The 13,182-nt window shown below is 32.0% G+C and overlaps 1 protein-coding gene across 1 annotated transcript; it reads right to left on the bottom strand.

Moving 5' to 3' along the window:
* On the bottom strand, positions 2,697 to 12,920 carry LOC110268922 (protein PLASTID TRANSCRIPTIONALLY ACTIVE 12-like). Its single transcript, XM_021116034.1, has 6 exons — positions 12,910 to 12,920; positions 4,757 to 4,850; positions 4,228 to 4,315; positions 4,021 to 4,133; positions 3,122 to 3,725; positions 2,697 to 2,893 (listed from the first exon to the last, which is right to left on the bottom strand). Exons 2-5 carry the CDS (start codon positions 4,765 to 4,767, stop codon positions 3,452 to 3,454), a joined length of 486 nt encoding a protein of 161 aa, XP_020971693.1. The 5' UTR covers positions 4,768 to 4,850; positions 12,910 to 12,920; the 3' UTR covers positions 2,697 to 2,893; positions 3,122 to 3,451.

The following is a 13,182-nucleotide window of genomic DNA, read 5'->3' as shown; positions in this document are numbered from 1 at the left end:
TTTTATAAAATTAAATAAAAATATCATTTTTTTATTAAATTATAAGAGTGTTTTAGTAAAAGTATTGAATTATTGATATAATATATATTTAAAAAAAATGCAAAAACTGATATGGATAATCATGTGTTGTTTTATTATTTGTTCATATTTTTATTGTATCAATACATATGAATTTATGATCGTATCGAAACAAACACCTACATAATAACATCTAACTTATTTTTATTCAATATCATCTCCTTTATATATAAAAGGAGAGCAGTAGTAGTCCCAATAAGTGACAAGTGCCATACTTTAATGGTTGACACGTATACAAATTTTTTTTTAATCTCAAATGCATCTAAACGAGACACCTAACACAGAACCTGATGGGTAAAAGTAAAAAAGTACCAGCGGTCAACATTTTCTTTCAGACAATCCCAAGCCAGTGGATACTGACATTTTCACATAGGACAACAGTAAATCATATTCAAGAACCAAGCTTCCCGTTGGAAGCCTTTAGATTCAGAACCATAGTTGAGCTTCTCAACGCTGATAAGATTCACCAGAGCAATTTGTTTGGTATGTTCCACTCCTAATCAATACAAATAATCCTTCTATTTATACAGTTGGGAAGTTCAGAGTACATTTTAATGTTCCTCCTTTTTTTTTAAGATGTGATTGCGGAGGTGGTTGGTAAGGAGGACCCCAGGGACTTGGTTACCACTAAGGGAAAAGAGACTAAACATTTGGTAGTTGTTTTGGAAGACTTAGAGTATGTACTACATACATTACCTTTGCTATTCTTTGATTATAATTTTTTTGATTTTTTCCATCTGCAAAACACTTGGGACGCATTTCTCATCTGATTTGGTATTTCTTTGTAGGCACAAGAAGATTGATTGCATTTTGTTCGGAAAGATGGTTGACCAAATACTCCCATACCTTGAAGATGGAACGGTGGAACCTGTGATTGTTCTGCTACAATTCTTCAAAGCTATACGGTGGAATGGTATATCCTGCAAGATTGGTTTACATTAATTTGTGTTATGAAAATATCTGTTCATGTATGTTTTTGACTAACATATCATAATGTCAAAATGCAAGAAAAACTTTTCTATAGAGCCACTTTGAAGTGTCAAAGATTCACATAAACTCACAGCTAAAAGAGATGGAGGCTTTTAAAAGTAGGTTGGTAGAGCCATACGTTTGTTACAAGAGTATATTCAATTTCTTATAATAAAATAATTAAATCAAGAAAATATACATTATGTAAATCTGTTCTAGATTGCTTAGTGATGCACCAGCAACTACTTCAGTCAGGATTAGCCAAATCTCATCACAAAGCAGATAGTCTACTGTTGATGAACTAACATAAGGTGATGTACCAGTAAAAACTATTGAATAAGTGCCACTACTACATAATTGATTTTTACTAATATTTAAAAAATGTTACCAAATCATATTAAAATGTTACCTATGTATATTAGTAACATTTTAACAAATATTAAATATACCCTATGTTACTAAAGAGTTTTACTAATATTTTTCTAAAGATTTAATAAAATTTAGTAAAAATGTTACAGAAGATATTCTATAGTAATATTTTGAGAAATGTTACAATAGACATTTCTTGGTAATACTTAGAGAAATATTACAATAGATAGTGTTTGTAACACTTAAAAAATATTACCATAGATATTTTTTGTAACACTTAAAAAATATTACAATAGATATTTTATGTAACATTTAAAAAAATGTTACCATATATATATTTTTTGTAACACTTGAAAAAACGTTATCGTAGATGTTTTTTGTAACACTTAAAAAATGTTACAAAAAATCTTTAGTAATATTTTTTTAGTTATATTATACTATTTTTTATTTTATATTATATACAATATAAATATACTAAAATTAATTATTACAACATAAAATATTTTATTAAATTCACAAAATAAAATTTTTATAGACTCTTTCATTAATCAATAATCATTGTACAAGTTTAGTGCAAAACTAGCAAGCAAATTACAAATCTCCCCTAAGACTAAGAATAAATAATAATGTATATGACATGGTACATGCCTCCAATGAAAACAAAAATATCAGATCCTTCAGCATTGGCTATCCTATCAGTGCACAACTTCTTTCAGAGTAAATATACATTCTCCTCACTGCAAATAAATCACAGAAAGAAAAAAATAATCATCATAAATAGATAGCAGAAGTGAAATATCAGTTTTATTATTATGTGGGCTCAAATATAAAGCAGGGACCATGTTTATTATTATAATAATGACAATAATAAGGTTAGAATATGGTGTAATAGAATGGGTAATGAGATGGAGCACTAGGCCCAAAACGAAACGCGTAAGAAGAGAGGAACTTGTCCTTAACTAATCCGTCTTAAATATATTTGTTCATTTTCCACTTAAATATCACCAGATTAACAACAATAAAATTTAAAAATAAAATAAATATGAATACCAAATATCTGAAAATATGAATTACTGATACCCTTTTTTTAAAGTACAACCAGTACTTACCAGTGGCTTCATGTCCAAGCCGCCGTGCATTGTGAGGAATTGAAGTGTCAATAGGCCGAGCATGAGACAAGACTTGAGGACTATCTGTCACTTGTCAATTTAAAATGAATAGTATCAAACTATCTTAGCATACAATAATTTCCTTTAAAAGCTTCTGACCTCAGAGGTTTAAGGTTCCTTTTAATTTATCTTGATGACAAAAATTACAAGAGTCATATTTCACAAATGATCCATGCAATTTGTATATTCTCTATTAGTATTAATATAATTTCCATGCTTATTACTTCTGACTACCATACCACATGCTATTCAGGCTTCTCCTTTGCCAGAATAGTGTTGAGTTCCTCCCTTGTAATAATGTGTCCATGCTGACCATATAAAGGAAAATTTTTCAGTATATATTGCAATATTTAAGCATATAATGCATGGAATGACAAACTTATGCCAAATAACCCTTGCGTACTCCATCCCCAATATTTCCATATTTAACTAAGCAGTTAATCTTTAACGGTTACTCACATTTAGCAATCAAATTTTCAGGAAATAAATAAAGAAATATCAGAAACAAAGAGAAAACTGAGTTTAGATCAAATTACCTCCATTAGATAAGACAGCATATTTGGTGTTGGTTCATGGAAATCCGGTCCCCTGTAGTCGATCACTTCATTTGGATCTTGAATATAGTTCACGGTTGGTAAACTGGATCTCCACCCCATATTGCAAGAATGAAGGTAACTTTTTAACTAATTGATATTCTGGATTTAGTATATCTAGAATCTAATGTGATTAAAAGCACATGAATGGTAGATCTCAGTGCAAGCAGAATGATTTTTACAGCCACAAAGTATGGGATGCTTGGCCTTGGCCTGATGATATGAGAAGACTAAAAAACTAAAACAGGATACTGACATAACACATTTTAGTTGTTAAGAGTACATACTTTTCTTTATCTGTTTCTCCTTCATTCGCATTGCTAAAGGATCCCTTTTAATATGCACATCAGTTCCTATCATTATGCGATACTCCCGATCAGTTTGGTGGCTGAACATTTCAATTAGTTGAGCAGTTTCATCTTCACCAGTCTCTTTAAAATGCTTCTGAATAGCTTCACGAGATGTGTCCCCTTTCCATGCTTTTACCCATTCTGAATAGTATGCCATCGGACCAATCTCTTCCAATTTATCTTCCTCAGCCTGAAGCCTACAATAATGAAGAGTATGCTTTTAGGAGATTCAATAGTAAATGTCTTCAGATTTTGCAAAGCAGTCATCACAAATGAAACTATGAAGCAAGGATCTCTCATATGTCTATGTATGTGCAAATTATATGTGAATTGAAGTTAGTTTTGATGAATGAATTATACCATGAAAAATTCGATCTAATTTCATACACTGATGTCACCCTTAGTTTTACATTTCTCATGTACTATAGAAATGCATCACTTTCATTTCTGTGCTTATCAGAACAATGTTGTGAGAATAATGGTCAGTAATACCTCTCTTCCTTATAAAGATGGCGTCTTGCTCGGTAAAGAGACATTTCTATCAATGTTGGGTGCTCACCATAAAGCTTTACTTGCCCAATTTCTGCCATGGCTTTCAGGAAAACCTGAAAAGGTTATTCAATTCAGTTAAAATAGAACTTACACGCTTCAACATATCTAACAACTTATTCTCTATGAACCGTATTCATACACACTAACCGTATCAGCATCCGGTTTCCTCCTTTGCCACCTGGACCATTGTTCTTTAGTATCACGATAATGTACAAGAACAATGTGCTCTGACTTCCTACAGACAAAAATAATGTTTAAGTTGACATGAAAAATGATCAACACTAACAATTTAAGTGATAAGTCCCTTAAGATCCCCTATGGCCTTTTCTAGTTAACCTGAGGATCAAAATGAGTCAAATGCAGCTGCAGGGTAGCCTGCTTCAGCAAGCAGCTTTATCAGTTTTTAAAATATATTTAATCTCAATCTTTTATTATAAAACCTAACAAACGCGGTTTGTTTGCAAGGTCCAAGTTTGGATTAAGAACAAATTAAATATCATTACAAAACAAATTTCCACAAGTTTCAACTAATGCAAAATTAAGACTCAATCTATTAATAACTCAACAATATTACCAAAAATTCCAATAAGCCTCTAAGTAATCATTCTGAATGTAATGAAAGAAATCAGGAATAGGCATTACAAACCCTAACTTCAACAGAATGACAGAAACTTACTCATCAAGCATCCAATAACTTCACCTTTGAAAGTTCTCATTATCCTCCCCATGAGCATAGTAACAATTCAGGACATCAACATTACCAGCCTATACTCAACAATCAAGGTAATTTACAAAAATTAACAAATACAGTAATCAAAATCAATGCATATATTAACATATTCTGTAATAAAAAGAACTAAATTAGGAGTTGGCCACGAATTCATAACATAAATTAACACATTGAGGATGAAACGATGACCTACCCACAGAGCGATGGTGACAATGACTGCATGCAGAAAGCAGAGACACTTACAATGAGGAGGACAAAGGAGCAGCAATGATCACAGAGGCAACAATGACTTAGGAGAGCAGATTGGCGACAAATTCAAAGGTTGCAGCCTCACCGGAGAAATATCGAGAATCAAGATCGAGCAAGAGCGAGGGCGAGATTGAGAATCGAGCGAGGGCGAGATCGAGAATCGAGCGAGGGTGAGATCGAGATTGAAATCCAGTGAAATCGAGATCGAAGCAAATCACACGAAGAAATAAGTGATTAGATCGTAGCGTGAGTGAGATTTGAATGTGAGGAGTGAGAGATTTTGATTTTGGGACAAGGAGGTTTGCTTATTCCTGTAAATGTGAATAAATAATTAGGAATATGTAACATTTTAAAAAAAATTAAATATATTTGGTAACATTTTAGCATAAATGTTATTTAAGATGTAATTTTGTTATAATTACTAATATTTTAATAAATGTTAAGAGGTAAATGTTACTAAATATCTATAATGTAGTAGTGTGCTTAACTGTGAAAAGGTAAATACTTTCACCATGTGATGCTACTTTCAAGATTTAGGAAGATAGTGTTTTTCATAAACTAATCTTTTGTAGGAAGGACCCACTTGGATTGTTGGAACCATTGTTGCTATTAATGCTGGTAAAAAAGACTGGTATTACAAATCATGTAGAAACTACCCAAAGAAAGTGGATACTCCCATTGCGGATAGATATGAGTGTGGCAAGTGTGGCCACACCCATGGAAGTGCTGCACTCAGGTGACATTACGGCTATATTTTTACAAACTATTCTCAGCATATAAGTGTTAATTAATTATGAATATATAATCAGATTTAAAGCAAATGATGGCTAACTTAAATTATGTTATTTGTTCCTTTCTTGCTAGGGATGAATAACAGGTTCAAGGTTGAAGTGATGGTGTATGATGGTACCGGAAGCATCAGACTACTACTTTAGGATAGAGAAATGGTGCAGTTGTGCGGTAAGCGAGCAGAGCAGATTAGGGAGCAAGAGGTACGTCTTGCTAAATTTAAAATAGTTAGTCAAAATAGTATATAACAAGTTTGGCTGAGTAATGTATATTTGTGCAGGTCGAGGGTGATGATGAGTATCCACCCACTCTCAATAACATAATGGATAGAAAATTGCTACTTACGATAAATGTAAAGTCTTCGAATATAAAACAGTTTGACCAGATTTATACTGTGATGAAAATATGTGATGATGAAGAGATTATTGAAAAGAACACGCAAAGTATGCTATCAGGTGAACCTTCCACTAACAACACTGTATGTCCAATTATTATTTATTTGCTAAACTATTTTATATTGCTTTTCATTCGAGATTATGCTTATAATTTATAACCAGGAAATATGGTGGATTTTGTGTAGGAAGGTGGGTGTAGCAACTCGGTGCATGTTTCAGGGGATGTTAATCTCAAGAATGATTGTGATCCTGAGTATAATTTGGTATGTAGTGGATTATCCGTTGTTTTTTAAAAATAACTTATTCTTTCATATGTTTGCATAAAAATTATGCATTTTGTTGAAGTGTGGCTAAGAACATTGACTGTTTGAGAGTATTTGCTGGAAGTATTTTGTACTTTAATTATTTTGAATGACTAATTTAATTGATAGAGAACTTTGAACTCATGGTATGTATTTGGATTTCATTAGTTAGCTACTAAGGCCAGAAAGCTTTGCATATTGACTATGTTTTGTATTAGTGTTTTGGTATTAAACGTGTTGCCTTGGAATGTCATCGCTATTGATTATTACATGAACAACTAATTATATGATTGTGATATTTTGATTTATCAAGACAGAGTAGGAATCAACTAGCATATATATTAATAATATTAGATTAGAAAGATAGTAATAATAATCTCAAGATATACAATGAAATAGCATATATATACCATATTGTATATACACAGGTCTGATGTAAGGCCCACATCAGTTGGGGAGGGGAACGAAGCATGCCTTATAAGGATGTAGATACCTCTCCCTAGGATGACGCGTTTTGATGAGTGAGTGTGGGGGGCTTAGGCTATCATCTCTATCGTCAAAGGCAAAACCGTGAGGCCTTGTGTGCCAAAGCGGACAATATCGTGCTAGCGGGTGGTCTGGGCTGTTACAAATGGTATTAGAGCCGGAACCCGGATCGATGTGCCAGCGAGGGCGCTGGACTCTCTTAGGGGGTGGATTGTAAGGCCCACATCGGCTGGGGAGGGGAACGAAGCATGTCTTATAAGGATGTGGATACCTCTCCCTAGCATGACGCGTTTTGACGAGTGAGTGTGGGAGGCTTAGGCTATCATCCCTATCGTCAAAGGCAAAACCGTGAGGCCTTGTGTGCCAAAGCGGACAATATCGTGCTAGCGGGTGGTCTGGGCTGTTACATCTGAATATGAATTTGACAAGAAATTTGGTAGTGAACTGGCATTATTCACGGACATAGAAAAGGTAAAATAATTTTGAAAGAATTGAATTCAATTTGCATTAGATTAAAATAATATTCATTGTATCATAATAGTGTGGGAGTGGGCATTACTTGCCAATGTTTCAACAGAATAAATATTAATATAGGTCTAAATATGGATTTCATTTGCTAACAATAAAAAAGAGTTTTTTTTTATAGATTTTTGTGTAGATAAGCAAAAGTGATAAAAAGGACAAACAAGAGTCTGTAAGAAGTGCAGGAGAGGAAAGAAATATATATTTAAGAGAGTTATTGAATAAATGTGGATCATTATCAAGTCTTTGAAGATACATTTGAATTGTATAATAGTTTGAATCCCTGGAGATATAATCGCTGAATGCAACAAAAAGTGCAACAGAGAAAGTTTATTTTGAAATCTTAAAATTTCAGAGTTTGAAAAGGTTGAAGTTAATAATGTCATTATGAATATAAGACAAATTTCTTATTTAATATAAGTAAAAAGTATTCAACTTGAGAAAGATAAAGGCTGACGCAAGAATGAGGCCTAAGAAGGAGGCTCTAGACTTTGTTATACTATAATAGTATTGGAGCAGGGATTACTTGCAAAATACGATATATATATATATATATATTTGGGGTTGTTTTATATGAAAATACTCAATCAGAGTGTAATAGAAACTGTAAAATGACCAGTTGAAAAAGTAATTTTGTTGTGTCTATGTGAAAGGATGGATCGCCTGTCTTTTAAAAAAGATCATGGTCATATTTGGTTATTAATATAGAGCCATTAGGAAAAAGGTATGTCTAGCAAATGTTGAAAGACTCAAAAACGATTCTAATAGATTTGGTCAAAATAAGACTATCCTCTAAAATATGATTTTGACATTTCTTACCAGCTTAAATTATAGGAGACATAAACTCTAAAGTCAACAGAAGGGTAAAAAGAAAGCTTATATTGAAAACTGGACAGCTCTGAAATAGAAAAGATTAAGCTTGACAATGCTATTGTGGAAACACATTACATTTTTATAAGAGAAAAATAGACTAATTTTGAACAAAGTATATATGAGTGAAGGTGCACATTTTGGATTATTGTACATAAACTTTTTTCGATGGCTTATAATAGAAACTGTATAATCACATAAAGACGTATAATGTGCTTCCCAATAGAAGTATGGGGATTGTTTGATGACCAGGAAAAAAAGACTATATCAAATAAATATTTTTGTAAACTAATTTAAAAACAAAATAGATAAGAAACGAAAAATTCTAAAACCAAACCATGTAAATAAATGTTTTTGAAAATTAGGTGATATATAAAATTAGAAGTTTTGTTACGTTATGGTTACTCTATAAATTTTGTTTAATTTAAAGTTGAACTACTATGATAGGAAAGATATCAACCCTATAAGTTTTGTTTAATTCAAAGTTGTACTATGATAGGAAAGATATCAACCGAAGACAAAATGAGCCAGGAAAATTATGTCGAATTTATTATATCACAATGGTTTGAGGACAGCCATTACTTGCAAAGCTATTCAAGAGTTTCCATGATTATAGATACGGATTTTGGATTATTGTATAGACTTATAGGATATTAGCTTATAATGAAACTGTGTGACGAACAAAAAAAAGTTGATGGCCATAAGTATGAATTTGTGACCAGTCAAGTATGTCAATAAACTATAAAGATTAAATTGAATAAAGATTGAATAAATTTTAGATATAAGTAATAAATAAAAAGGCTAATAATAGAGCTGGATAAGATACTTTTAAGAAATAAGAAAGATTTCATTATGGGAGCCTAGTAACTGAAACTTAATAAGACAATAAGTGTAAGACCCAGTTAATTAACGGCTAATTAACCTATGTATTTGTGTCCCTTTGGGTTTCCTTTGGGGTTTCCTTATTTTATTATATGTATATATTATTATGCTCGGACCGGTTATCTTCGCAGCCGGATTTTGAGTCTTGATATTCCCGTTTTTGACACTCTTTATATATATGATCTTGCGTTAGCTTATCCTTTGCTCGTTACGTTATCGATCGGAGTGTTGCGCGTTCGAGTTACGGTTTTTGTTTACCCCTTTTTCTACAAAGGCTCCTAGTTATAATCAATTATTCATACTACTATACGTACTAAATTTTTGTTTTAGAGGTCGTAATACCTTGCCATCTCTGAATTATGACTTAAGCATAAGACTCTGTATGGTAGGGTGTTACAATAAGAATACAAAAATAGAAGTTGGTGTATTACTACTATAAATTAGTTATAATGACCATTGTCATTTTAAATCCCTTTAGTTGTATGTTATGGTTTGTTTATGGAATATATGTGAGTATATTTGTTGTGATAGAAGTTATTCAAAGATAACAATTATGTCCAAACATATGAACTATAGAACGAGAGGAACAAATAAATTTAGGTAAAACATGAGTTGTATATATTTTATTTAAAAAGCAGAAGATAAAATGACCATTCATGCCAATAAGCGATAAAAAAGAATCAGAATTTTTAGATAGAGCATCTTATGTTAATATGTGAATAAGCTCAGAGAAATGAATATTTGTGCTTCCAGAATGTAGTTATTTCTGATATAAGTCACAAATTCAAAACCATGGATTGGATAACAAATTATAAATAATGGGTGGAAAACCAATATTTATAATACATCGACTGATACCTTTAAAATAATATTTGGTGTGATTATCAAATTATTAACAAAAGTTGCAATATCATGAGTGTAAGGCAATTTAAAATATATAAAGATGGAGAGTAAATCTGAAACGATAAGGAGGAGTGTACGAGTTTTTGTGCAATGTACAAACAAATAGCTTTGTTGCATAAATGAATAAAAAACCACAATAAGAGATATTAAGATAAATAATATTAATGGTGATGTAAATTCAATCAAGGTTATGTATGGCAGTAGGTCTTAATAAAAGAAGTAATCCATAAAAAAGAGTTGATAATGATGCCTTTTACAAGTAAATTATTTGTAAGAAAAATAATCTATGAGATTAAAGTAATGAAAATATATATTGCTTAAAACTAGGGAGCTTATATGACGTGGAAAGTAATATAGTGATTAAAATATATTCATCTTCTGAAAGTAGAGTTATGAAAGAGTAATGTATTGGTATGACATACAAAAAGAATAAGTTCTCTTTTGAACAAAAAAAAATACACAAATTGGTACAAGTTCTTTACCAATGAAGAAAGGTTCATGAAAGCCATTTATATTCATCTGTTGCTTTAGTCAAACCAACATTACCAAAACTCTTCAAGAAATGGACCAAGATAGAGCATTTCTTGCAAGAAGCCAAAGAAAACTCATTCTAGACCAAAAGAGGAAAAGGGTTACAAACTCAGATGATGAAATGAGTAGTTCCCCATCTGAACGAGCACCGCTGATTTAGATTGACCCCAACTCATACTCTATAACTCCAGGTAAGTGTTTGACAACAAGCCATGTATTCATTGAAAGAATTAGTTGTAGAAGAAATATTGGTCTAAGTCAATGTTTAAAGCATAAAAGAATGCATTAACTAAAAAAGAAGTCTATAAAATCGGTTCTTTCTTTGGTCACAGGTCACCATGGATGGACATATGCTAAAAATAAAAGGAAGGCTGAGGATTATTGTTGCAATGAAGAGCAAAGTCGTCCACCAAATCCATTTCAGAGAAATATGCAAAGCAGATCAACTGATGATTGGCCTAACCGGGATAGTCAATATTCAGGTGAGTCTATACGTTTATGGATTATTATATTACCACTGAGTATATATAAAGCCTCGATTAATATTACTCTGGTGCAGACATGAGCATAGCACATAACTGGACACCAAGATGTAGTACACAAGAGAATAAGGAAAATAACAATCCACCAATGAAGCTGACTCACACCAAAGACACACTTAGCAATGCATGTAGTACCCAAATAATATGTAGACTTTCTGTTGAAATGACATCAAATTCATTGCAAGAGACATCACAGACAATAGGTAATGCTATACACAAATTTCCTAACAAATAGTTTTCAACAAATCAAAACCAAAATAATGAGTGGAATTGTCACATGGATAAACAATGAGAGTGAAAATGAAGCATATAGGAATGTATTATAGCAATGGAAGTCAAATTTTGTTTACTTTTCGTGATTCATATTCACAGGTCAAGAGAATAATATTCACAAAGGAATATATATCACTAAGAAAATCATAAAGACACAACTTATATGCTTCATTTTAGACAAAAGAATAGTGGAGTCTTGAGTGAGATGATGACAAATTAATTGAAAGAGACACCAATTTGGGCCACTAATACTTGCTAATTTGTGTTATATTGAGTGAAATGGTTACATGGTTAGGGTGATTTTTTATGGGAGTGATGTGTGTGATTAATGATTGTATAGGATATTGCTTTGTTATTATTCATATTTGATCGAAAGATACAATTATTAATAAATTGCAGAAGCTACGAGAAAGGCTAGAAAGGAAAGGATGGCAAGGCTAAATGCAAGAAGAGATACCAATTCTGAACATTCTAGGAGAAGTAATGTTTCATTTTGTTTCTTGATTTTACATTGGAACAAATTGGCTAAAGCATTATATACATAACATATAAATTTATGATTAAATTCCATTTATGTAGGTTTCGTTTTAACAATGACAAATGTTAGAAAACTCAGTCAAACCCATATTGGTATATATCTAATACCTTGCAAGTTGTAAGATTAATCAAGATTTGCACATAACCGATACCACATTTTTAATGCTAACATTGTCAATCCCATGAAAATATTTTAGGTGTACAAACCTCAAATAAAGGAGTTTCACGCCAGGACTCTATGCTAACCACAGGGTATATGAGTAATTCACGTATCACAAAAGCAACTTCAGTTGATGTAGATCAGTTAGAAGTGAATTCATTAACCTGCATTCCCCATATTATAGGTATCGTAATTTGTTCCTTATTTTTTATAAAAGTAGTGTATGAATTACTCATTTATAAGATGCAGTGCAACAATAGTATAAGAGGACTAGGACTATAAAAAATGCAAGACCACATATGGAGAGACAATCAAACGGTAACAATTTTGACATATCATCAATTAGTTATATATTAATATAAAACAAAGTCCTAATTCATGGACTAATGATTGGCATTAACCATTGAATGTTTACAAGGTAATTAATATATGAAATGATTCTATTTATTAGAATACTACAATATTGGTGATGCAGTACATGCATGTCAGTTTTGTCATGCTCTGTTCTGGTATGATGCGAGAACAAAAAATTATTTCAACACCAATGACCCAAAATATACAATGTGCTGTAGAGGCGGACAAGTACAACTACCGCAACCACAAGAAGCTCCTAGAGTGTTGTATGAATTGGTGTTTGGTAAAAATGTGAAAAGTAAACACTTTCATGAGAATATATGGACTTACAATAGTTTATTTCAATTCACATCAATGGGAGCTAGAGTTGAGCGAAGCATGAATTCTACAAGAGGCCCACCACCTTTTGTTATATCTGGTGAAAATTACCATTTGATGGGCAGTCTTCTACCACCAGAAGATAAAAGTGAAAAGTTTGCCCAACTCTATGTAGTTGACACCCAAAATGAGATACAAAATCGCATGTCAATTATCAGGTACCCGTACAAAAATGTAATTTACCGAAGTCATTTGAAAT

Source organism: Arachis ipaensis, chromosome B02 (genome assembly GCF_000816755.2).
Source record: "Arachis ipaensis cultivar K30076 chromosome B02, Araip1.1, whole genome shotgun sequence".
Lineage (NCBI taxonomy): Eukaryota > Viridiplantae > Streptophyta > Magnoliopsida > Fabales > Fabaceae > Arachis > Arachis ipaensis.
Note: the sequence above shows the minus strand (reverse complement) of the source record. Positions and strands in the feature narration are given on the sequence as shown.

Excerpts from the sequence above, each read along its gene's own strand:
- LOC110268922 (XM_021116034.1), bottom strand. Across the intron at positions 4,134-4,227 it reads GGAAACCGGATGCTGATACG|GTTTTCCTGAAAGCCATGGC; the intron begins GTTAGTGTGTAT and ends TAACCTTTTCAG. Across the intron at positions 3,726-4,020 it reads CATCTTTATAAGGAAGAGAG|GCTTCAGGCTGAGGAAGATA; the intron begins GTATTACTGACC and ends TCATTATTGTAG.